Source organism: Ostrinia nubilalis, chromosome 7, assembly GCF_963855985.1.
Source record: "Ostrinia nubilalis chromosome 7, ilOstNubi1.1, whole genome shotgun sequence".
NCBI lineage: Eukaryota > Metazoa > Arthropoda > Insecta > Lepidoptera > Crambidae > Ostrinia > Ostrinia nubilalis.
The window spans coordinates 15,780,962-15,808,572 of NC_087094.1; the positions used below are offsets into that span (position 1 = coordinate 15,780,962).

At 35.5% G+C, this 27,611-nt stretch overlaps 1 protein-coding gene across 1 annotated transcript in view; it reads left to right on the forward strand.

The window, feature by feature from the left end:
- Positions 1 to 27,323, forward strand: part of LOC135073450 (glycine receptor subunit alphaZ1) — a 62,638-nt gene extending 35,315 nt beyond the window's left edge. Inside the window, exons 5-14 of the mRNA XM_063967632.1 lie at positions 4,798 to 4,952; positions 9,236 to 9,391; positions 10,640 to 10,780; positions 12,540 to 12,769; positions 13,094 to 13,231; positions 19,345 to 19,536; positions 19,779 to 19,880; positions 21,053 to 21,284; positions 21,369 to 21,493; positions 23,709 to 27,323. Of these exons, the coding sequence (XP_063823702.1) occupies positions 4,798 to 4,952; positions 9,236 to 9,391; positions 10,640 to 10,780; positions 12,540 to 12,769; positions 13,094 to 13,231; positions 19,345 to 19,536; positions 19,779 to 19,880; positions 21,053 to 21,284; positions 21,369 to 21,493; positions 23,709 to 23,858 (1,621 nt within the window). The 3' untranslated portion in view covers positions 23,859 to 27,323. The remainder of the gene's footprint in view (positions 1 to 4,797; positions 4,953 to 9,235; positions 9,392 to 10,639; positions 10,781 to 12,539; positions 12,770 to 13,093; positions 13,232 to 19,344; positions 19,537 to 19,778; positions 19,881 to 21,052; positions 21,285 to 21,368; positions 21,494 to 23,708) is intronic.
- The last annotated feature ends 288 nt before the right edge of the window (positions 27,324 to 27,611 follow it).

Genomic DNA, 27,611 nt, shown 5'->3' on the forward strand with positions numbered 1-27,611 from the left:
TACTTTTTTCTTACTAATATTAATTGTACATGATCGCTTCGTTTAACCTTATTAAACAAACTTTTGAAAATAATGACTAGATTTCGAGTTTAGAGCACTTTATTTAAAAAAAAATCTGAACTCATTTTACATTAGTATGGATAGTACATTAGTACAGCTACCTCCCCTAGCAGTTTGATTCACCCATTCTGGGACATCCTGTATATACGATCAATCAAAACATCTCGTTTAATCCTCGCCACAAAACCCGACTATCAAAATCTCAAGTAGGTATAACATTTTAGACTTTAATTCACATATATTATAGTCTTCAAAGTCTGGAAACTCAGACAAACTAACCATTATAGATTAGTTCTACTTTGTTTTCATCTTTTAACTCCTAAGCCACGGCAATTTACGCGAGTACCTACATATATTAATAATACTACAATTGTTTATTATTAATAAGAAAATATATTGAAAATTTGACATGTAATGAACATTATGAATACATTTCTTATCTTATTCTTATTCTTATTAGGGCTTAAGGGAGACGATAAATTTTAGTTTCAACTACTAAATATATTTCATGACAAGTAGTCTAAATGCTAGTTGCCTTAAAATTTGTACTGTAGAATTACCATTATTGTCACCACAAAATAGTATTAGAATGTATTGATTAATGAAACCAATCAAGTTGATGAAAAATGCTATTGAAGATTTTGTTACATTGTCTCAAAGAATTCCAGTTATCAATCGATCAGACATTGTCTAAATTCCTTTTGTTTAAAAGGTTCTACTGGGGACTTACAAAGGTTCTGGAAAAGTAATCTCTAATTAGATCTTTATGTTATTTTCCAATGAAAACTTATCTATCTTTTCCAAATCTTATAATTTATAAGGAGATTAAATATTTGGATGGTTTCAATATTCCTTAACACTCAATTGTCACAATATTTAATCAAATCTCAACCTGCAAATTTGAAAAAATCTTGATATAAATTATTTTCATTTATTAAAACTTTACAAATTCGACAAGTTAATTCTCATAATTATCGTAAGAACTCTATCAAGCATTAAGCATCATATATATTATTGTTAAAACTGAGATCCAGTCTTAAGAGCGTTTACGCCGTTTGGCGCAAAAACGGTACTTTTTCAACTCGTTACAATCATTAACCAGTAATACTACAAATATGTTATAGGCATAAATAGTTAGGCAATTTCGTCGTCTAAATAGTTAATTGAGAAAATATTGCGATTAGTTTAGTATTTAAGAATTCTATCAAGATAAGTCCACACAGGTTTTATAAATTTCCACTTTAGGGTCAGTTTACAAGCTGAAATTTTTATAAAAATACTGTGAAAACGATTTAAAAAACATTTATATCCTATAGCATAGATCCAAATAGTTATCTGAGAAAATTTTTAGATTTAAGCATTTTACAATAAGAAATCACAAATTAAAAGAACGTGAAATACCCAAAAATCAAAGTGATTTTTTCACCAATATTCTTCCTTTATTCAACATAAAAATAGCTTAATATAATAAAACAACATCTTCTTTAAAATATTTACTTTGAAACGATATTTAATTCATTGTTTTTGTTTTGCTATAAACATTTGAAAACTATTAAAAAACGCCGCGCGCGAATCATTTCCAATGATGCCCCTTGAAACGCCGCGCTTCGCGTAAACGCTCTTAAGTTTTAATACCAATAATTGAATTAATTGTGACATCATCAAATATTTGGTTTAATTTCAATGTACTCAAATAAAATAGTCATGAAATATCGATGTCGCAGTAAGATAGATAAAGCCGTAATATAGTTATATCCCTAGGGATATAATTATACACCGTAACATAGTTATACGAAAGCGATTCATTACTATCTCACTAGGAATATAGTTATAAAACGGCCCAAGTTTAGTGATATACTTATATTACTAGATTAAGTTCAGTGTTATAAATATATTACTTGATTAAGCTTAGTGAAATAGAAATCTACCATATACACTGTGTTTGGGATAGGGCTAGTGATAATTTAAGGCGATGTTGTGATGTCAATTTTATTGACGAAAATGCCTTATGTGGGCCCACCCCCCTCCTCTTGGAATGGGGGGGGGCTTAATTTTTTTATGTGACTACATAAAAATTGTTTGTAGATATTTCTTATGTGCCCGTCTTATAAATAAATAAAAAATTGCATTTGTATCTAAGCCAATAATATGTGTCATTAAAAAACACAAAAATTAAATTACTGATTTATTTAATTAATAAATGTTATTATAATATATCTGAATTCTTTGACGATAAATCTAATTAGTTTATGTAACTGCCAAATTTTATTGTTGTCTGACAAATTGTATGCTCTTTGAGCGGAACATAGTGATACTATCTACTGTAACATGTCAACATTTTACCTATGATTCACAATAAATAATTTTGTATTTGTATTTGAAAAATAATGACCAAAAAACTTTTAAAAAATTAATGAATTTTAGTTTTTGTCAAAAAATTCAGTTTTGACGAGCACGTTTTTGGGGTAATTTTTGTCGAACACTGACTGTACTATATTCGATTTTTTACAGGAACATTTTAAATAACCTTGACCACCAAAGCGCGCCAATTTTTGGCATATTTCTCTCAGTGACGAGTTTTTATTTCGTATAGAATCATTCAAAGTAATGTTTGAAAGCTGTATTGCATTTCTGGGTAATCAATCTAACTGATGTTCCAATTTTATGACTGCACTAGCTATTTCACTAAACTTAATCTAGTAATATAAGTATATCACTAAACTTAGGCCGTTTTATAACTATATTCCTAGTGAGATAGTAATGAATCGCTTTCGTATAACTATGTTACGGTATATAATTATATCCCTAGGGATATAACTATATTACGGCTTTATCTATCTTACTGCGACATCGACACGACAAGAAGAACATCTGCTACAGATTAGGTCAACTATGATTGCCTTTAGTTTTATGGTTTTTATTCGTTAATTTTGTAATCTAACCAATTTTATACTTAATTGCTATACCTATCCAATTACGTACCTACGAGTCTACGTGCCCTTTAACCGATTGCATACCCAACTTAGTCATTCAATAGTGGATTCTGTTAATGGTTTGGGCAGGCAACAACAACAACAAAAGCTTCGTGTGGGCGTTTAGTTCGCTATCTAAATCGTTCTCTATCTAAATTTATGTCCCTATCAGAATATAATCTTGTGGTTAATTGTTTATTCGTCACAATTATCGGTTTATTATTCTTCCTCAATCTTGTCTGCTCTAGATAGACTTCTAAAATCATCATAAACGGAAACTGAAAAGTCTAAACATCCTCAACGTTACTTTTTAGTTTCGTCATTTTGCAATTAAATAACTATACTCAACATCAAATAAACCGCACCTTCCGCGACGCGAACTTTAACGATTTTCTTCTGACACAATCATGGTGCCCCAACAATATTGGTGTTATTTGAAAGCCCAATAAATATCCTTAAGAATAACACATTTAATTTCTTAATAAATGATTAACATATACCATAAATGTGACTTGAAAAAATACCTCACTTTGAGCCCACCTATGGGATCAATTAGACCAATTTTTATGGTTATAAAACCAAATAATGATTTTACGTGTCCTCTTTAACAGATGGATAGCGATTAATCCCAACTTAACAGTTTTATAGCCATAAAAGTTGGCTCTAGCGTAACTACCTATTTTTTGAAGAAGTGACTCTGGATCCTTCTAAAGACACATTTTTGGGGTAAAAACCTTTCCTTTAATGAAATGACGGTTAGAACTAGGCTTTTAAATGATGCCAATATTAGTGGGACGTGGGGATGCATACGTTTGAAAATGCTTGTCGCGGGAGGTGCGATTTATTTGATGTCGAGTGTAGATTAACTTGTTGACAGTTTGTTATCAATGATATTAGGTTTTATTTATTAGAAAAACTATTTATCTAGAAAAAAATTTAGCCTCATCCAAACAAAAATCAAGAAGGATTCGATTTGATGTAATCGATACCCCATTTCAGTAGGTGTCATTCTATTAATCGTAAAGAAGACGGTCACGCCTCATACAAAAAAAACCCAGACCCAATGTCTCGTTTCTGTCGGGCTTGGGTCACAGATGACCGTTCTTCTTTTAGTCATAGACTTAGATTAATAAAACCTAGATGGATAGTCTTCATACAAACGCTTCGTCAAGAGTGAGGCAAAAATCTTATGGTCATTAGTGTCAATTTTGTTGGGGAGTGTAGACAGTGAAGGCGATTTTCCCGAAAGTAGGGAAATTTTTAATACGTTTTTAATTATTTTATAATTAACAAAACGCATCATGTACTTACTTATTTATTGAATTCAAAGTACCTACCTGATTACAATAAGATAAATCGACTTAAAAGTCTCGATTTCATAAAAAAAGGAGGTGTATTTGTACGGCGAACAATTGGGAAATAAATTTTCTTGCTACTGGTATCATTCCCGTATTTAATTTTTGAAAGCCAAATTCAAGCAAAATACGCGTCGAATTGTAGTACTTACTTATGAAATGTAACACTGGTCACTTTCTTTCGTTTTTCTGATGTATTTAGACACCCTTTCACAGCACAAACCGTCATAATTAATTAAAATTCGTCGGACGTGTTTACCAATTTTTCACTTTGACAGTTCATGTGACGTTTACGGGTGAGCCGTTCCGGCTCACTAAAAGCTGCCTCACCTTTCGTGCACTGACTATCTATCTAGGCTTTATTAATCTAAGGTCATAGATAAATAAATTCTCCGTTTTCCTTTTTACAGAGTAGACATGTTTATCAGACAAACGTGGAGGGAGAGCAGACTCCAGCTCCCAGAAGACATCTTCGAGGAAGGGGACGACCACGTGACCCTGCCTCCGGAGTTCTTCGACAACCTGTGGCATCCTGACCCTTACTTCCTGAACTCTAAAGTAACTGGTAGGTTTGTTCCATCAGCGTTTATTTTATTACTAACCAACAAATTGCTATTTAGCTTACTGGTCAAAGTGCGTTGAATTGTACCGTTAAAATATTTATTTTAAAACAGTAGTTTTACGTACGAATTCACTTCATATTTTGTGTGTCAGTGGATAATTCCAATCGAAACCATTTTACCTCATTTTCTTTATTGCAACATTTTGTTTTGCCATGCCATGCCATTCTAAGCATTGCCATGCTATGACTATTAAATGAGTTGTTGCGAGTGTTTTCGACCATATCTGTCTTTCAGATCTTAAATATTATTGTAGAAATTAAGTCTCTACCAGCTAGGGTAACTAAAACTTTTGACTAAGAGGTGGGATAGTCCCTATAAAGCCTTAACTACAATTAATTCTTTCTAATGCACTTGGTTCTAAATAGCGCTAACTTGACAAGTCTGCTTTGCAAATAAAGGACAGGCAATGAAAAAAAATGAAGAGTAATAAAGAACTACCTGATAAAGAAATTGCACTATCAAATCACTTGTGAAATGTATGTGACGTCTGCTAGACTGTTTTTATTAATATTTATCAGAAGGTTGACCGGTAGTTTATGGCATTAAAGGTAATATTATTGAATATTGTCATCTACTAAATTATTTTATTTGAAAGTTCAGGTGTCGTTGAAAGACGTTTGATTTTATTCACAGCGCAATCGCATATTTCTTCTTTATATTGCAACAAGCACAACGACACCTTTGATTTTACTGAAAATCTAATGTCTTTTAAATTACACCATAAAATACCATTACTTATGTTGTTATTATTTCTGAAAATTAGTACGAGTTTAATGTGTAAAACATTTTGAGTCAAGAGATTTAGGGCTTTTCTTAAAGTACTTTTCTTTTTCTTATGAATGAAATTGATATACAGAACTGAGAATATGGACCAGTAAAAAATAAGCTTGTGGAATAAGCGTATCAGTAGGTTTTGTTTAAAAAAAACAAATTAGGAAGTCCAGAGACCATTTTAACCATAATTTGTGATTTTTAGATGGAGGATTGTACTACCGGCATCAATTTTCTGGTAGGAATTCTTTGATTTAGCACAAATCACGTGCAGGAATTGCTTGCACAAACTTATCACGATTTGTTTTTATTGGCATAATTATGAAAATAGGACCACAGTGCATGTTGGAACAGTAGAACACCCTCCTAATCCTCTGGCAACTATAAGCGTGATTTCTGCTTGAGGTTTTTAAATCGACGCGGTTCAAGTAAACTCCTAAAAGTTAGTCAAAGCATAAAATGACTTTCTCGGGCAGAAATTGTGCTAGATGATTTATTAAGATTTTAGTAGGTATTTCCACAAAGTGCGCATAAGGCACTGTAAAATTGCGCGCACGCCTTACAACTATAGCCCAACACGGCGCACCATTCTCGCTAATTTTAACATCGTAAAAAGGTGATAGGCCTATGATAAATGAAATTATAATCGGTTGACAAAAATAATAATGGAACAACAGTCGCAAAATAATATCGATGTTAAAAATAACGAGTAGTTTTGTCTTACTATTGGCTCTCACAGTTGTATAAGATGATTCAATATTTATACTATCACAAGTTACAATATCACCATAAAATTGTAAAGCAACTTCTCAGAGTCAGTAAGGTATATTTTTAACTTTGTATGAGGTCTTTAGAATATCTCAACTAGACTTACTACTATTCGTAACTATACTGTGGAAGGATTATAGCATGCTCAAATGCACATGAACACAATATGCAAATATAAAAATGTAATTATTTCACGCATAATGAGTTCACTGAGCAGAAAATGCTTAATGCGAGTGGTTCTTATTGCAATGTCAATTGGTAAAAAGAGTACATTTTTCTGAAATTGAAGCGGTTGAATTTAAAACAACTTTAATTTTTTAAAGACTTCAGGAATAATTTAAATTCTCACTCTGAAGATAGTACAGATTCCCTAAAAGTTCATTAAACAAAAGAGCTAAAATGCTTAAGTGAATTTCAGGTCTTTTGGGCACCTCTTCTCACTAAAAGGCTAGTTCAAAACTTAAGAGAAACAGAAAAGTTATAGAATATTGTAAAAAGCATTAGGAATTCGATAATAGTTTCGACTGGTAAAAAAGATTTAGAGTAGATGGAGATAACCTATAGTAATTTAACTGTGGCCCACAGAATGATCAATGTTACATACAAAAAGTAGATTAGCATTCCAACAAAAATAAAATATTAGTAAAATATCATATAAAAATAAATAACTAAGAAATTCAGGCAGGCAAAAATGAAGTAATTCTAGACGAATAATGTCAAAACAAGGTCAAAGGATTATTGAAACTGAGGGGTACTTCTACGCTTTATTCATTACAGGTTTTGATTATTGAAAGGTTTGAAAGTATTGAAACTCGAGTCCGACAAGTCCAATTAGAGTAATATCTTTGAAAGGTTTTCCAAAGGCGATGTGCACTTAAATTACTCAAAGACCCATGATTTAATTAATATACTTTTCAATGTCGTTGGAGACATCTGATTATGTGCCTTCTTACGCCGTTTAGTTAAGTAAAAAGCTTGTTAAAAGAAGGCTGAAAGAATGGAAGCTTCTTTTAATCAGATAACCTTTTAGATTAGTTGCTGAGAAGGTATCTCAAATTACATTATTGGTAAAAAATGAGTTCCAAGGTTTCATTGAGGAATCCACTGCAGTCAATAGAATCTACAAAATCAAAAATATCAACTTTTTCTTTACTACTGTTTGCATTATTACTAGAATTCTCGCTAGCTGGAAGGGTAAACTTCTCGTAAATATTTATGTAAAGAGTGGTTTACCACGAATATTCAGCGGTCGGGGGAGATGGAAGGCGGTACTTACCTAAACTTTTGGGCTATTGTAGAACACTTATTGAAACTATAAATAAACGAACTTTACTGAAAGAGGTTTGAAAGTGTCTCGGTTGGTGTGTAAAATAGAAAATTAGTAGAGTTCGCAAGTTTTAAACAACATTCACGTCTGCATTTGAGGGACATTTCCATTAAAAACTCTTTATCCGGCCACCAGTGTACAGCCAATCGCTTCGTTTCCTAAAAATAATATTAATACACGTAATTTTATCACTTCAGAGATCTATTGTATTAATTTCTAAAATCAATAAGATAAAAATACTTTTGGGTTTATAATATTTAAGGATTAGGCTATATTTATTCAATGCTAATGTTTGCAGTTCTCTTCAGTGTATATCTAATAGAATTTCCAAGGGTTCAGTGTACATTTATTTGATCAGAAAATCTATTGCTCTATTAATTCTAAAATCCAGTTTACGATACGCGAAAATACAGATAACATAGTAACATGTGATTTATGTGCTGGTAAAAAAAATTTATAACTCAATGTGATAAAAAATCACACACAATTTAAAAGCATCGAGTTCAATTGTTTTTTACGCCCAAATGGTTCTTTTGATAAATTATTCTCTTTTCCATTCGATTCCATTCTAGTTTTTTTATGAAAAATTTTTTTTAATGTAGTTATTAACTACATTATGTATGGAAATCGTGAACTACGTCAGTTTATAATATATCGCGTGAGATTGTAAACTAAGAGTACCTACCTATGTTAGATTACAATCGAACTATGTCACATTATAATCTGACGGAATCCACAATTTTACCGTGACATATAGATTATCACATTCCTACCAAAAACATTTCCTTTGCGTAGGTTGGTATTTTTAGAAGTCGGATTAAAATCAGAAGCTGCATGTAATGTTATTATACATATTTAAAACTTAGTAAATTCAAGGGCTGAAGCTGCAGACTGAAACTAATTGAAAATGAAAAAAAAAATTCACTCATTAGTTCAATGAATTGAACGAAAACAACCTTTGCACACGAATAAATTGAAGTCTACCTACGCAGTTTCAGTCACTTTTCAAATTATAATTAGAATACCTTTCTGTTATTTTTTCTCATTCATTTACAAATGTAATAGCTACCTATTTAGATTATTACATTCCTACCAAATAGTTACTTAGGTATAATTATCTTACATTTCGGCACAGAATAAATAAATTTCGGTTTGATACCTGAATGATAATATTAAACGTTTATAACAAGACTATAATATTACAACAATATATTAATCACTATTTTTTTCCGAAACATTGATTTGTAAGAAAATCGCCAGTGACTATTGCATTGATAGCACATATTTGATTAAAATCTACATTTACGAAGACGCAGGCACTAGCCAGTCTTTAATAAAAGTAATTTTGTTTGCCCACAGAAATTGCAGAGTTGACGCACAAGTTCTCGTCGGTTACGCTATACAGAAACCAGACAGTTCGGTATGCGGCGAGGATGCACGCCATCATAGCCTGCCAGATGGAGTTCCAACTCTACCCCATGGACATACAGTCGTGTCCGATCTACATTGAAAGCTGTAAGTTTAGGCGTATTGTATACTAGCTTACCGCCCGCGGCTGCACCCGCGTGGAATTTTTCGGTTTTTTAGATAACCTAAGACACTCAGCAATAATGTGGCTTTCTATTGGTGAAAGAATGTTTAAAATCGGTTCAGATCCCGAGATTACCCCTTACAGTTTAACAAATATACAAACACACAAACTTTACCTTTTTATAATATTAGAGTATAAATGAGCCAATACTCCAATATTTGACTTTGCATAGGACTACCCAAGTTCTGCAATAGACTGACGCAAAATAGATCGATCATGATGATGAAAAACTGTTGGTCGAATTTTATTTATTTTTACTATTCAAAATCTTTACATGAATCCTATTTAAACAATAATTTTCCGTTCAGCCATTGTCAAATCCCCAATATCGCGCGAGGATATCGATTTTGAGGCAATATTAGGATCAAAGGCGAAGTAAACTGAACAGGTATTGGGCCAACTTTTCAATAATCGGAGCCGGATTTGGATATACTTATAGTCATTCGGGACTTTTCCCGGAAACTTATAGGAAACTTATAATCAATGTGTGGGCAGATCATAGAGAAGTATATTGGATATTTCACTCAACTCACTTTATTATATCGGTTTTCAGAAATCTTAAACATCAGTAACGATAATCGTTTTGGCTGTGTCACTTCACTTTGTGCATTGACTTATTAGTCTTTCATGCTGAACTAATTTAAGATTATTCTTTGTAGTTATTCCTAAAGTTGGATGGACTTTTCGGCCCTTTGATTTGCCAAATTCCATTGAAGATCAGGTTCAAATACAGACTATTTTGTAGGGTTGGATAAACATAAGACATCTGTAAAGATTTTGTCCAAATACATATTTATTTATGCTAAGCATTTTTACGTGTTCCCTTTCAAAACCAAGACCAATAGAAAATATAAAAATGCTCATTGTTCAGTCACCATTTTTGTTTTTTTAAGAGTAGTTCGTCTTATTTATAGCATCAGAAAATAATATTTCCATTTAAATTCCAATACTTTATGTGTGTGAATTAACTTGATTTATATTTAGCTTCTCTGTGATTTCAAATATTGGAAAAAAGAACTTCGTTTTATCGAAACGTTCCATTAAAGGTATTTAGACTTATTCGAATTTAAAAAAATACATAAAAATCTAAAATATTATTCTCGGCGGCCAGTGCACGTGGCCGGTCAAATAAGGTCGCAACCCTTCATAGAATAAAAACTTTTTTGTTTCAGTTTCGTACAGCAATCAGAAGGTGAGGTTTCGGTGGAGCGAGGCGGGGGTGACAATAAACCCTGAACTCAAGCTGTTGCAATACCACATTGGCGAGCCTCTGAGGCTAGAGGAGACAAATGGATACATGATCGACAAAGACGGTAATTAATCCTTATTGACAATAAGCTATGGCTTATAATCGGTAGAGCTCTATCGTGATACCAGTAGCTTGACTACACTTAGCGTAGGTAGCCTCCTCGTCCTAGGGAAACTTCGTCATACATTCATTACAAAATAAATTACTGAAATTAAAAACTTTCTTGCCCCGTGAGTTGCGTTCCCCACAATATGACTACGACAATAATAACGTCGTATCTTCATACTTGTACAACGCTTTATGAAATTTGCCTCGAAAACACTGTTTCATAAACAATAATTTAATACACTACCCACAGTGGTATCACTTGTTATGATATAACATTTACAAAGGACAAAGTTCGGAAGTTGAGGTTAACTAGGTATCTCTTATTTGGTTGAGTAACCTACACATTCTCAGAAATTGTTAAGTTTAGTTTAAACAACTTCAGAGGCATTTCGGCTGTGTACAGTCGCCATGAGACTAAAGTTTGTAGCAAAATAGCACCTATTACGTGTACAAAGATTCCACTTTGTTAAGCTTGACTGTACTTTCTAAGTAAATTAAATTATGTAAGAAACTTCTACGTTACCTACACCAGAAAGCCCATTTGTAGAATATAAGTGATAATTTTAATACACTTAACATGTTTAGTATTACTTGGATCGTATTATTAAGTAAAAGCCCTACTTCAGACCTTACAAAAGAGGTTTTATTTTTTTATATTAAACGACAGGGAGTTTGCAGGTTCAAAAGGACAAACCCACAAAATTGTCATATAAAAAGTAAAAATAAAACAAAAAGTCTATATTGGACACAAACGTCGCTTTCATTTTATTCTTTAGCTATACTAAATCGATATTAATAATAAGGTTACTAACCTTATAAAGCATTAATAAAAAATATCGTTGTTAATAGGTAACTTGTAAATCAAAATAAACGTGATTGTGTTAGAACTTTTGTGTCAATACAGTAAATGCCAAAGGTCATTCGCAGTCAAAGTGGCAAGGTCACGTTAACACGGGCATTCGAATTACAAATTCCTTTGTTAGCCCTTCTGCACGAAATAAAGTTGGAAACCGTACTCAAATTGGTTGCAGAGTATTGTGTAAAATTGGTCTACTCTCGCATGTCAGGCTTTGAGCGATATTCATTAAAATAACACATCTTTTTGACGAAAATAAAAATACTTTTTAGTGTGAATAATATGTAGCAAATCTCAAATTTTTCATAACGCAAAAATTATATGCTAATGTTGTTGAAAACCAACAGAAAACTTAATACTTATTCACCGTATTATTTTACGTAATTATTTACAGTTGTAGCATCTTCGAGATAAAGTTTAGAGTCAATAAAGTTTGCCCTACTCAGCTTTAGTGTCGTTTATTACAGTTTAGAACCACTAAGTGAAATGTGTTACATCATTTATAATCCAACCTTCAAACTATGTGTTAATATTGTCTTCCAGACGCCCTAGCTTTAGCTTAGTACGTTTGTATTTGACTTTTGAGTGAGATATAGTTAAGAGTGTCAAAGAGTACATTAAGTACCTACGTTAGTTCATTATCAAAGAGCTTTTTGATTTGATACAACACTCAATTTATTAAAAAAAGACAAAATAAATTATCTCACATTTATACGTCTTATTTTGGATTAACAAACTCCTTGTACAATTAGTTTCTGAGAAAATTGTCTGTAACATGCTAAATTAAAAACAAATGTTCAATGTTTCCAAAATTCGTAATGTTAGTCCAAAAAATTGAAATAAACGATCAATTTTCCAGGAAACTACTCTAGACTAGTAGTTTACTTTCGGTTCGAGCGTCAGATCGGTCACCACCTCATCCAGACCTTCGCGCCGTCCTCTCTGGTGGTGATGCTGTCCTGGTTCAGCTTCTGGCTGGACCTGGACGCGATTCCCGGGAGGGTCACGCTGCTCGTCACCTGCATGTTGACCCTGGTCACCATGTTCACGGGACTGAGAGCTGATATTCCTCCCGTTGCTTATGTGAAAGTAAGTTGATTAACAATTTTTTTTGTTACTCTACAAAACATGGTCTCTACATTCTGTCTTATGGGTTGTAACCGCCACAACTCAACGACCTTTTAGTCGTATGATTTGTCTAAATTTTCAGCTCAACAAGTCCTCCAAATTACGAAATGATAGCACGAATAAATTAATCAAGTGATTTTACTTAACCACTGTTAGGTGCTGTTGCACTTAACAGTGGTTAAGTAAATTTGCAATGAATATACATACACTAAAAACAAAAGTAATCTAAAATACCATTTTAAATTATTCAGACCATTTTCATGAAAATTTTATTGTAATTTTCAGGCTTTAGACCTATGGATGGCGGGCTGCATGATGTTTGTGTTCGCGGCTCTCGGAGAATTCGTGGTCGTCAAGGTGCTGGACAAGCAGTACCAGATGAACAAGAGCAAGGCGCAGGAACTGCCCAGGATCATACCTGTGGTAAGCTCGACATCGTAGGATCATCAGCTCGATGGACAGACGATCTCAACTCTAGGTGAGTTCGTGGTCGTCAAGGTGCTGGACAAACAGTACCAGATGAACAAGAGCAAGGCGCAGGAACTGCCCCGCATCATACCTGTGGTAAGCTCGACATCGTATAATCATCTGCTCGATGGACCGATGACTTAACCCTTAAATGCATGATTTTTTATTTAGTTATGAAAAAAATATTTCAATTAGATTTTTAGTCACAGATAGGGGAAAAATAGTAAAAAAAATCTTAGTACGAAAAAAAAGTATATTTTTGAAAATTAACAGTATGTAGCCAAATGTCTACACCATGCGTTTGTATGCCGTAAAATTGTTCTATGGTTTGTTTATTTGGCTTTTCTTTTCAGCATGTTTGGCTCGCTATCTGAAAAGGAAATTGAGGCAGCTCTTGCTGCTTTAAATGATGGTGCAGTCTCAGAAGATGATGAAAATTTAGATGATGATAACATCGATTATTACCCAAACGTACGGGATTTGTTGCATGATCGGGATGAGGAGTCCATAGATCATAATCTACCCTTGGAACATAACAAAGACCCTGGAACATAACCCTCCCATAGTCTATGGACTCCTCATCCTGATCATGCAATAAATCCCGTACGTTTGGGTAAAAATCGATATTATCATCATCTAAATTTTCATCATCAAAGAAAATCGGAAAATCTTTTTGAATTGTCAGCAATTCGAGAACTTTTTTTGCTGAATAAGAGGGACTAGGCAGTGACATCCAAAGGGAAAATTTATATGCCCTATATTGAGAGGAAACCCAAATCACTCCGGGCCATTCTCAGTACTTCACTACTTTCAACAATTTCCTACGAATCCTTTCCGAGACATTTTTACCATTTATAACATTTTCTGTCTAGTGAAATCCATGCCATTTTTGGGGGAAGTAACTTGGGCGAAATCTTTTAACCACAGTCTTTAAACTTTAAAATATGAAAGTTGTCTTATATAGTTTTGTCTTGTGGAACGTAACGAAAATTCCTTCAAACTTAATTTAAATTGCAGTGGTCTCCCAACTTTTTGTTATGCAAGTTGAAAGCCCCTGCATTTTATTTAATTGCTCTTATAAATATTTAAGCCTGTCAATAAAACTTTTATGGGCCCGCGATGACAGTCTAAAGTGATTGTTTAATTTCGCAGGTTGTTTGGTAATAAAGTCTTGAAATCTCTTGGCTATTACCGACTTTGCGAATATCTACTTACCAATTTATAGGGACCTAAAAACAACTTCCAATAGAAGTTGAAGAAGAATATTATTATTCTGTGGTTGTAGTATATTTTAGGACTAAGATATTGACCTTCCTTTTATTTTTATCCTGGAGTATATAGATGGTACAAAGCTCACATTAACGCAATTTATTTACCGCTAAAAATTAGTCCAGATTTAAAGCCTCGTTCACAAGCTTTAAATTTTCTGGACTAATTTTCAACTTTATTTAATATTTTATTTTTATAGGCAAACTTGTAGCAAAGCTCTAAAATAAATGCTGGACCAAAAACATTACCTAATTTGATTTAATCAACTGTTTGAAGTCGTTAGAAACAGCAACTTCATTATGTTTATACCGGTGATCCTTAATAAAGAGGAAAATACATTAAATAATAAGAAATATTTGCAAACAAATTATACGGAATTTTAGGGCACAAGCTCATAACGTAATATTCGGAAGCAATTTACCAAAGGCCTGCAAGAAGTTTCAGTAAGGGTTTTTGTAACAATAAAGGGTGACTTATAATAAATTGCTGAAACTAATTGGGGTTTTGTTTAGTTACTTAATTGCTATGCTAACGGAACAATATTTTGTTGCCAACTGACCAAGTTGTTTACATAAATAAAATTGATGGTTGTTTGGTTACGACACGCTGGTAGCAAGTAGATTAACACTTTGGCATAAGTATAAGGTTGAAACATGTGCTATTATCTACACTTCTACACTAATATTATAAAGAGGAAAACTTTGTTTGTTTGTTTGTTTGGTTGTAATGAATAGGCTCAAAAACTACTGGACCGTTTTTAAAAATTCTTTCACCATTTGAAAGCTACATTATCCACGAGTAACATAGGCTAAATTTTATTTTGGAAAAAATAGGGTTCCGTAAAATATGTAGATAATGTAGTCCACGCGCGCGAAGCCGCGGGCGGAAAGCTAGTTATGTGATAAAATACTGTTCAGTACAAATGTATGTATGTACCTACGTCCAGGTATAGAGGTAGTTAATTATCTTCTTGATGTAATAAGGATCTAATTTCCACTCGTTTTTTTAAGGTTCCTAGGCAACAAACTCGATTAGTTAAGGTTAGACCAGACCAACGCGTGCAGCCGGCGTGCACGATGACGATGGCGATGGCGACCAGACAGCGTGTATGAATTTGTAGCGATGTGTTCACATCAACGCGTCCTGTCATTGGTCGCGGCGATCTATGCAGCGTCTGCACGCAGCGATCAGCGATCATCTCGACATTTGTCACTGTGACGTTTCTGTTTTTTAAAATCGATGTAATAAATAGTAAGTGGGATCTGTTAAAAAGTTTTTACACAATTAAAAATGAATTATTTATAACATACCACTAGTCTGACCTACTTGAATAATAAAAAAGGTTTTAGAATAAAGTATCAATATCAGAATTTATTTTTATGTAATAAACAAATTATTCTAGTTTTCACGAGAACCTGCTTCTTCAACTTCATAAATAAAATTGGGATATTATCTGCAGAACAAAATAATTGAGAATGTACGTACATGTCTGCAGCTTTCTCAAAGGCCCTAGGGCAATTCTAAGTATGCCATAAATAAAAACCTAATCAAAGTCATCAAACGTCTCAGTCATTAATTTAGTGCCACTAGAAACACCTAGTTGATCAAAACTGTGGGTTAGACAAAGTGCAAATTATAATCGCAAACCAGTCGAAAAGTGGTCGAAAAGCCCCTTTTTTGTATGGAGTTTTGACGGATTCGATTTTCGATTCGATCAAAAAGTGCGTTTTGTCTAGGGGGGCTGATGTCTTTTTGTATTTTTGGGTTATTATTAAAGACAATTATGTAGGGACTCTGTGGTTTGGGTGCATAATGTAATTTCCTTTGCCTTAAAAAAAGTAAATGTCAAGATGACTGTTGCACCAAAAATGAAATTGAAACTGTTACTTTGTCAAAACTGTTTACGTGACATTGGCGAAATCATGGTTCTCAAAACCAAGCCGTTGCCATAACAAAAGAAGAAGAAGAAGAAGAAGAAATTGAATATTGATTGAAAATTGATTTTGATAGATGTTGAGTTCTGTGTACTTTTATGCAATTTAACGATAAGAACGACAATGGTAAAAGGTAATGGGGGCAAATTTTTTCCCTCAAGGAAAAAGATGAATTGGTTAATCTTACTTGCCCACAAGGATACTGTACGAGCACGTCAGCATCGACCGCGACCTACAACATGCTAGCCGACTGGCCCATGAACCCTGAACGAACGTGCACCGTAGGCACTCTACACCGACGGCACATTGGACTGGACACATTGAATTGTGTACATTATGTAAATCTTGTATATAGCAATAGCATAACAGTAATAAACCAGATATCAACCGTCCGCGTTGTGTTTCATTTCCCCCACTGAGGCCAAGAAAGCCTTAGTGCAGTCTTCCTTCCTATCAAACCTTTCTTTAAATCTAATTAAAAGGTATTGTTAGGGCTCTAGGGACTACAAACGAAGCCAGAAATTAATATACAAGCTTGGTTATGAGTAACCAATACCTACTACCTATACCGCATGTAATCCTGTCTCATTCTATAATATATGGCCGCCTGAATAAACTTGAGTGAAAAAGTGTTTCCACTGTCTCAATTGCATCAAAAGCTCCAAACAAATCATTTAATTCAGTTTCCATTTTGCCGATTATGCGTGACAGTTGTGGTGACAGTGACAACCTGCACGCGCAGTGATTGCCATCGCGGTCGCGGCAGTGTGAAACAACTTTTGCACGCGCATTGGTCGCCATCGTCATCGCCATCGCTGCACGCGTTGGTTTGTCCGAACCTTTAGGTAATCTATTGGTTTGAGATAAATAAACCAAACGTATCGCTTACTGCCTCTGGCATATAGATGCCTAAAGCGGCTTTAAAAGTCTATTACAGAATCTAGAATTTGATGCTTCAATTAATTTAGAAACTTAATCGACGAAAATTTAAGAGGTTTCACTGAAATTTAGTCGCCATGATGATGGAATTTAGTAGTCAAAATAAAATTTTGGGATTGCAAAATACATTCAATTTGTAATGACAAGACATTTAATCAAGACCAATTACCTACCTCTAAAGATAGCAATACCTGCTCTAAAAATCAATTATATATTTTTTACTGTGGTGTTAAATAAATCGCTATATCTATTCGTAATAGTTATAATGAAGTGGTAGGTAAATGTTACTTAGTAAAATCTATAACTCATCACATTCAAACATTTTCCTCTAAAAGGATTCAAACCCAAACCGCCACCGTAAACCAAAGTCACCAAATAAAAGCCGATAGAATCAGTCGACAAGACTTCAATTATAATATGCGTCCATTTTGCAAGGTTATTTTAGCTTCGATGTTCGGTGTTTATTTTAGAAGTTGAATTTTAAGCGTTTTTCGGGGTACGATTGAACTGAATTTTTTGCTGAGGTTGTCGGGTGACTATGAAATATTTTCGATGTCATTGAACTGGTCTCTTGTCGGTAAGTTAAAAAACAAGATTACGTATTCTGTAAGTTGTACATGAAACCAATTTGCAACGGAAAAATAGGAACTGGAACAGATAATTTTCCAAATTTCCTCAACCGCAAACCTGAGACCTCTTGCCAGGCCTGGCTCACTCCGCGCGGTACATCCGATATTTACCTACAGCGAAGCGCCCCGCGCCGGCGGGTATTATATCAGTCGAGTGTCACGCGCGCGCCCGTCAGGACGCTGGCGTGCGTTGTAGTATGTACCTAATTCTATGATCGAAGTATTATTTAAAAATGGACATAAAGAGAAATAAATATTGTGCGGGGTTCGGGTGTTTAAATTCGAAAAGAAATCTACACCGGATTTACCTTTTTTTTCGCTTCCCAAAGATGCTGAAAGGTATGTTGGTCATGTAGGTAATCAATAATTCTTAGGATAGTATAGGAACCTAACCTACCATGACTACTGCTCAGAATGCGTTCGTTCGTTTCAGCCAAATGACGTCCACTGCTGGACAAAGGCCTCTCCCAAGGTTTTCCATAATGAATGCGTACTTACCTACATACGTACCTCATTACATATAAGTAGATTAATTAATTTTTCACTAGACAGCAACCCTAACAACGTAAGAAGAGTTCAGAGGCACGCGATAGAAAGAGACAAAACTTGTAGGTGAATAAAATTGTAGGTACGTAGTGCTGTGCGAGCTGAATTCCACTGTATCGCGTCGTAGTAAGACTCGCATTTATTTAAATCGTCTTGCGGAGTAATCCTTCTGTACCTGTACTATTACTTATTCTGTGCTCTTGCGTAATTATTGGAAAATTTCCGCGTCACGTGCCTCTGCTCGATTCGGGACGTGTCGTAATGATAGGGATGGGATTCTGTGGTTTTTTGTTTCGATTAGCCTAACTTTACTCCCTTTAAGGGTTCCGACTTATTATTGGGCGAAGCCTATGTTTAGCAATTGATGTCCTGTGGTTAAAATGATGATGACGAACATAAACATTAAAAAAAAGGGCTTATAAAGTTCTCTGGCGTTTAAATACAACATGTCGCGACGCTTTTGGTTTCCATAAATCTATACCTACTAATATTATAAATGCGAAAGTAACTGTCTGTCTCGCTTTCACGCTTAAACCACTGAACCGATTTTGATGAATTTTGGTATAGAGATAGTTTGAGTCCCGAGAAAGGACATAGGATAGTTTTTATCCCGGTTTTTGAAACAGGGGCGCGCGCGATATTTTTTCTGTGACCGACAAAATTCCACGCGGGCGAAGCCGCGGGCGGAAAGCTAGTAAATAAATAAACATAATCTAGCAACCATGACGGAAATGCTGATTTTTTTTCCCAGCGTCTAAACGGTGAGAAGGGGTCGTGTGGAACCGTCGCCGCTTGGGAGGGCAGCGGCGTGCGGTGCCGCAAGGTGGACCTCACGTCGCCCACGTCGCCGCCCGCCGCCACGCCGGCCGTGCACCCCGCGCCCGCCGCGCCGCACAGCGCGCCGCACTTGGTCGGCGTCGAGCGGCGCCAGAGCATACTGCAGGTAATAGAACATGCTACTGGCACCAGAGTCAGGTACTAGAGCATACTGCAAGTACTAGAGCATACTACGGACAGGTGGATCTGACGTCACCCACGTCGCCTCGCACCGCACAGCGCGCTGCACTTGGTCGGCGTCGAGCGGCGCCAGAGCATACTGCAGGTACTAGAGCATACAACAGGCACCAGAGCATACTTTCTACAGGTACTAGAGTATACTAAAGGTACTAGAACATACTATATTAGGTGGATCTGACGTCATCCACGCCGGCCGTTCACCCCGCGCCCGCCGCGCCGCACAGCGCGCCGCACTTGGTCGGCGTCGAGCGCCGCCAGAGCATACTACAGGTACTAGAACATGCTACAGGTACCTACTGTGTACTGGCAGTGGCGTCGAGCGGCGTCAGAGCATACTCCAGGTAATAGAACATGCTACAGGTACCTACTGTGTACTGGCAGTGGCGTCGAGCGGCGTCAGAGCATACTCCAGGTAATAGAACATGCTACAGGTACCTACTGTGTACTGGCAGTGGCGTCGAGCGGCGTCAGAGCATACTCCAGGTAATAGAACATGCTACAGGTACCTACTGTGTACTGGCAGTGACGTCGAGCGGCGTCAGAGAACACTGCAGGTACTAGAGCATACTAGCTACAAGTACTAGAGTATGATACATGAACTAGAGCGTATTGCAGCCAGAGTATACTATAGGCACTAGAGCATACTGCAGGTGCTAGAGCATACTACGGACACTGTATTAGGTGGATCTAACGTCACCCACGTCGTCCCGCGCCGGCCGCGCCGCACAGCGCGCCGCACTTGGTCGGCGTCGAGCGGCGCCAGAGCATACTACAGGTACTAGAGCATGCTACAGGTACTAGAGCATACTTCAGGTACTAGAGCATACTTCAGGTACTAGAGCATACTTCAGGTACTAGAGCATACTTCAGGTACTATAGCATACTACAGGCACTATAGCATGCTAAAGCATACTATGGATACCTACTGTATACTAGATAGTGGCATCGATCGGCGCCAGAGCATGCTACAGGTAATAGAGCATACTCCAGGTAATAGAGCATACTACAGGTACTAGAGTATACTAGAGGCACTGTATTAGGTGGATCTGACGTCACCTCACGTCGCCCACGTCGCCGCCCGCCGCCGCGCCGGCCGTGCACCCCACGCCCGCCGCGCCGCACAGCGCGCCGCACTTGGTCGGCGTCGAGCGCCGCCAGAGCATACTACAGGTACTAGAGCATGCTACAGGTACTAGAGCATACTTCAGGTACTACAGCATACTACACGTACTAGAGCATACTGCAGGTACTAGAGCATGCTTCAGGTAATAGAGCAAACTACAGGCACTATAGCATGCTAAAGCATACTATGGATACCTACTGTATACTAGATAGTGGCGTCGATCGGCGCCAGAGCATGCTACAGGTAATAGAGCATACTCCAGGTAATAGAGCATACTAAAGGCACTATAGCATGCTACAGTTACTAAAGCATACTACAGGTACCTACTGTGTACTGGCAGTGGCGTCGAGCGGCGCCAGGGTCATGTGAAACTGTCGCCGCTTGGGAGGGCAGCGGCGTGCGGTGCCGCAAGGTGGACCTCACGTCGCCCACGTCGCCGCCCGCCGCCACGCCGGCCGTGCACCCCGCGCCCGCCGCGCCGCACAGCGCGCCGCACTTGCTCGGCGTCGAGCGGCGCCAGAGCATACTGCAGGTACTAGAGCATGCTACAGGTACTAGAGCGTGCTACAGGTACCAGAGTATACTTACTACAGGTACTAGAAGATACTGCAGGTACTAGAGCATACTTACTACAGATACTAGAGCATACTACGGGCACTATATTAGGTGGAACTTACGTCACCCACGTCGCGCCGCGCCCGCCGCGCCGCACAGCGCGCCGCACTTGGTCGGCGTCGAGCGCCGCCAGAGCATACTGCAGGTACTAGAGCATACTGCAGATACTACAGCATACTATACGTACTAGAGCATACTGCAGGTACTAGAGCTTACTTCAGGTACTAGAGCATACTGCAGGCAATGCATAAGGTGGACCTGACCTCGCCCATACTTGGAGGGCGTCGAGCGGCGCCAGAGCATACTTCAGGTAATAGAGCGTATGCTCTATTCTAGTCCTGCCTACAGGCACCAGAACATACTACAGGGACTAGAGCATACTATATGCACGATCATACTACATGCACTAGAGCGTACTGCAGATACTTACCAGAGCATACTTACTACAGGTATTAGAGCTTACTAGGGGCACTGTATTAGGTGAATCTGACGTCACCCACGTCGCGCCGCGCCCGCCGCGCCGCACAGCGCGCCGCACTTGGTCGGCGTCGAGCGCCGCCAGAGCATACTGCAGGTACTAGAGCATACTGCAGGTACTAAAGCATACTGCAGGTACTAGAGCATACTGCAGGTACTAGAGCATACTGCAGGTACTAGACCATACTACAGATAATAGAGCGTACCTATGCTCTATTCTAGTCCTGCATGTAATACTACAGGCAACAGAATATACTACAGGTACTAGAGCATACTACAGGTACTAGAGCATGCTACAGATACTAAAGCGTACTACATGTACCTATTGTATACGGGGCAGTGGCGTTCAAAGATTTCCGCCATCAAAAAGGTCTCCTTATGAAGCGTGAAAATTAGTTTGGTTATTTGCATCCATTACTGAACACGTTAATAGAGAAAGAAGTTCTGATAATAATAGCACAAGAATAGATACTCGTAGGCTTATAAAAGGTTCTCCGTGTAAATATGGCCTAATAAATCTTATTATTTTAGGCGCTAAAAATAACATAATAGCTTTGGCAGAAATACAAATGTTATTTGAAACACTAAAATCATCTTACGTATTTATTTGGCAAATGGTATTGTATTTGTTTAAATATTATTGAATGAATTATCAAAATAAATATTTGCCTTCACTTGAAAACTTATTTACTGGATCGGATATTACGTCTGATAGCGTTTTTATCGTGAATCTGTCAACAAATAAGATATAGAAAGGCTTTCACATTTTAAATAAACTCTGTTGGCTATTGTAGATACTGTCAATAACTTTAAACAAGTACTCGTACAAGTATGCGCTAAAGCTTTTGTAGTACAGTAGCTATCATCTATACTAATATAGCGTAGCAGCGGGCGGAAAGCTAGTCCAAAATATTTTTACATTTGAGTCAGAAGCCATTAGACTACACTTATTTGCATTATCGACATGTCCATTTACGAGCACGTCACGATATAATAGCAAAATTTTACCTACTTATTATATTGTCCTGCAACTATTAGGTATTTCATAACTAATACGCTCATTAAAGCTTTTCATTTCTTTTGAGTTCGCATGACAAATCTTGTTAGGCTGCAAACATCAACATTGCCATTTAGGTATTTTCTTCTGTAATGCCTAAGATGTGTTTCTAAGCCCTTAAGCGATCAAATTCTTCAAATGTACACCGTAATATCACTTGAAATACAAAGAATAATTTTTATAAATATTTTTTGAGATGAGTAAATATTAAATTTCAACGCTGAAAGTCAATGAAACCAAGCACTGCATTTATAACATGCTTTAACCGTTTACCTAAAGAATAAAAGATATCAGTCCTAAAATAATAAAATAATATAATACCTCATTAGCCGAAAACTAAATAGAACTTTAAATTCTTTTTCTCTTGAAAATCTCAACTTTCTCAAGTAGGATAAACGAGAGGTCAAGAGTTCAAGTCCCTTACGCAGTTTAGTAAATAATATTTAGCAATTTAAGCATAAACCCTATTAAATTACGTAAAACAACATACTACTATGGCAATCAGATGACACACTACCACCGAACTGTAATACTTATTTTGCTACGGTTATGGGTTTGTGTCCTATTGGGGACAAACGTCTGTGTGGTGAGCATGATCAATTTGATTTATTTGCCTGAAGTCATGGAGTTTTATAGTCTAGGTATGTTTAATATTCCTTCATACATATAAATGTCCCCATTGGGACTTGAACCTACAACCGCTGCTGGCGTATTTAGTATGCCACCAGACCAAGCGTCAGTCAAAAATATAGAATGTGTTTTATTCTTTTTAAACAAACCTTTTTTATATTTTTGGGGTTTTTTATGTATTTTATTTTATTCCCAGGTGGCTTGGCTTGACGCGGACACCGGGCAAGAGCGTGTGCTATGGCGGGAGATAGACAAGCTCTCGCGCGTGGTTTTCCCCGCCCTATTCCTTCTCTTCGTGACTATGTACTGGCCTGTACTACTACTTAAAACGAAGACGTCTTCATAACAATTAGAACTAAACACATTCCTTCGCCATCGCCTTTGAAATAAATAAAAAAATACATAAAATGAATGAGGTCTAATGTATTTTCCGCGTCATTTTGTATGGAAAAAAGATACAATAACATAATTTTTTTTTGCTTTTTCGTTCGTCGTTCCGTGTTTAACATTGATTTATTCTGTCTACGTTGTTTCGTGAAATATTTTTGTGTTGTTATTTCAGTAATAGGTTTTTCATAAGTTCCCCGAATTTGCCGCTACTGCGAGATTTGTTCTGCTCTTAATAAAGTTCTGTAAGAAATAACAAGATTATTTTAGGTTTGTAATACCATTTGATTGTAATTTTTCTTTTTGTAATTCTTTTTCCTTCAACCCTGTAAAACTCGATGGTCTTTGTCTTTGAATTTCCTAGATTTTTATTTTGCTTACAGTCATAAACATGAAAGAACAGATTCGAACAGCGGGTCATAAAAAAACCAGAAAAATACAATTCCGCTAAGAAAAAAAAAGTCAATCAGTTTTCCCGAATTTGAAATACCGAGGGAATTTCAAATTTTTTCTCGTCATAAGAATCTTTCATGAACTTCGACGAATATTTAACAAAATTTGCCGAATTCGACTAACTTTTTACGTTTCTCAACACATTTAGTGATTCACTTTAATTTGCATCTTAATTAAATTCTCAAAAGGCGGTGGCGAACTTTTATACAATATGACCATTCATAAGATTTTAAGTATGATGAATACCAATTTTCGCTTACCGAGAATTCCTTGTATTACGCACACCTACAAATTCGTTTGTATTTCTAATAATAACAGGTCAAAATTTTCATTGAACCTCTGATTTCCCAAAATTAATTAAGGACTCTACCCACTACACCATGTCAAAACGTAGCCACTCTATTATCTGTCAACAAAATATAACCGATTAAGATACCAAAGTGAAGTAATTTGATATCATTAAGACAGTTCAGTCTCTGTTTCAGACGATAAGTAAGTATTTGATCAAACAATTATTAATACTATTTTTTTCATGGCTTGTTGCTACGAGATTATACGATTGTGGTCATACGATGTAGTAAGCATTATAGGAAAAGTAAGTTAAAAATTTTTATATCCTTGGAGGAGCGAAAATTGGTACACGACTAAAATCTTTTTCATTTTGTGTCATATTGTATACTAAAAATAACAAACTTAATCAAGTGCTTTATAGACCTTTTTTTAATTTAGCATAATTACTAACGTTTTTAGTAAAGGTTCAGGTAAGATCAGCATCAAAAACATAGATTCGTTCTTTGACTTTGTAAATTTTAAGTATATCGAACAAATTGAATGTTCTTGATGGTGACTACATTGCTAAAGGCATTTAATGTCAATGTACAAAATGATATGCACAAAAATGTAAATTAGTAAAACTAATTAAAAAATATAATATTGTAGATAACTGAACTTATTCTGAAACACCATTAAATTGTATTTTCATTTTTTATTTTATTTTATAATATAAAATACTACTATTTTTTTATTCGGATTTTTTTCATTTGCATATTTTTATTTCATGTAGGTATTAACTTTCATGATTATACTTATTATGGGTCGTCATCGTAAAATTCAAAAGCTTCCTTAAATTAATTTAGTTGTGTATTTATTCATTTTGATCAAATAACTTAAAATGTTTTATCTTTAATTAATCAGTTTTCTTAATGAAGAAAAATCAACTGTTGATATGACGCAAGATGAGTTGATTATTTACACTAAATTGTAAGTTTTTTTAATGTTATCAACTCATCTTTAAAACGAACTTTTTCTTTTGACACTGTTAGATAAATTATATTTTCATAAATTAGAATGTTATTTGGGCAAAAATTTTGAAATGAAGGTCAAAACTAGATTCAAACTCAAATAGACAAATCCTGTGACTGGTCAAATCACAAGATGTTAATAGCCCAATTGCAGTCTTGAATCTATTCTTGAGATTGTATCTAACTTTGGCAACGTTTCATAATTTGATTTGTATAAATATTGTTAAGGTGCTGTTATAAAAATAATAAGTAACACCTCAGTTTTCGTGTGAGAGTTAATGCAAAGAGAGAACTTGATAGATTCCTAAAAAAATATGCACAAGAAATCATATAAATCCGTTAACTCTCATCATTTTATATTGACATGCAGGGTGTTGAACAACGAATTCAAGACGTTATAAATGCTTATTTAATTGCTAGGTATATCATAAATACGATCGATTTGTAGCAAGTTAAGTGAAAATTAAAAGCTATATTTATGTATGTTCCCGTCATATATTTTTTACTTATTTTATTTTACCAAAGTGATAATTGTACAGTTGTTTCACCCTATATTTATTATAGTGTATGAAAAGAGGGTGCTTCATCACGTCCGCCGCGACAATCATATTTCAGCTTTAACCCATTGTGATAGCTTATGTAATTATGTCCAGAGTTTTAACGCTTGTTATAGGAATGTTGTAGTTAAATTGTGAAATCAGACTTTTAGCTAAATATACGGAAATTGGGAGCAAGTAATATGTATTTCAATGTAAAATTATATGTAAGTCTATTGATGAAGTCTACATTATTGACTTGGGATTTTAAATACATTTTAAAGTCTTTACTTATACTCGAATCAAGTGCAGTACGAGGTAACTACTTATTAAGAAAACGATGTCTAAAGGTGCCGTAGACCAAGCGGGACAGGGGATCGAGACCGTTTTACTGGTTATTAATATTTTTATCAGCGGACGAAATTAAGACAGGGTCTCTTGTCTTAGACTAGTCAGTATCTGCCTCAATACAGCTATTTTATGCGTCTCGTTTTTCTGATATGATGCTGACAAGTTGAGAACTGAATACTGATGGAATGATCCTTAATTATTAACTATGATGTTGGACTCTGGCTCCGCCCACAGTGTAGAGAGAGACATGTCGATTTCTCCAGTCTCTATATCCTGTCTCAGTGTGCTAATGATATGTACTTTTGTGACATAGATTTCCCTAATTGACCAAAGAAACAATACGAGTATGTATGTTAACTTTTAAAATATTTTTAATTAAAAAAAGGATCAAACCGTGCCTTAAACCTTTCGTAAGTAGCTGATTTCATAATTGTACTGCTACATGGTGTTTGCGTTTTTCTACAAAACTTAGAAACGCCAGGATTAGATAAAAGATAATTCGTCCTTATTAATAAATTAAGAGATATATTTTATAATTGAGAGTTAATAATTTCATAGTAGGTAAGTTAACTCTTTGACCGGTTACCACTACACCTTTATTTTGATTTTAATTACACTGAATAGAGTTCCAAATTAATAAAAAATATTTTTGTCTACCGGTTTGAGGGTTAATAAGCTCATAAAAAATATGATTTTGGCTGAAGTTAAGAAATTATAACTTTTAAGATTATAACAATAAACACAATATTTGTTGAATAATAAGTACTACTTAAAGTAAGAAGGGCTTAGATATAATAAGTATGTTGTTAATTATATTATTGTACAGTTTAATCATAAATCGTCATTATATGAAATAACTAATGATTTTAAGCAACTGAACTTTGTCCAAAATTAATTTGCTATTAGAAACGATTGGTCATTTTAAATACTGTAGAAAAAGATTTGTTGATATTAAAACAAAGGATATGAATGATTCATATTTGACTTTTTATTTACGTGTCTCTATCTTATGACATAACGAAACATTTTACAATATCTACTATTATAGACATGTTTAAGAAAACCGCCTCT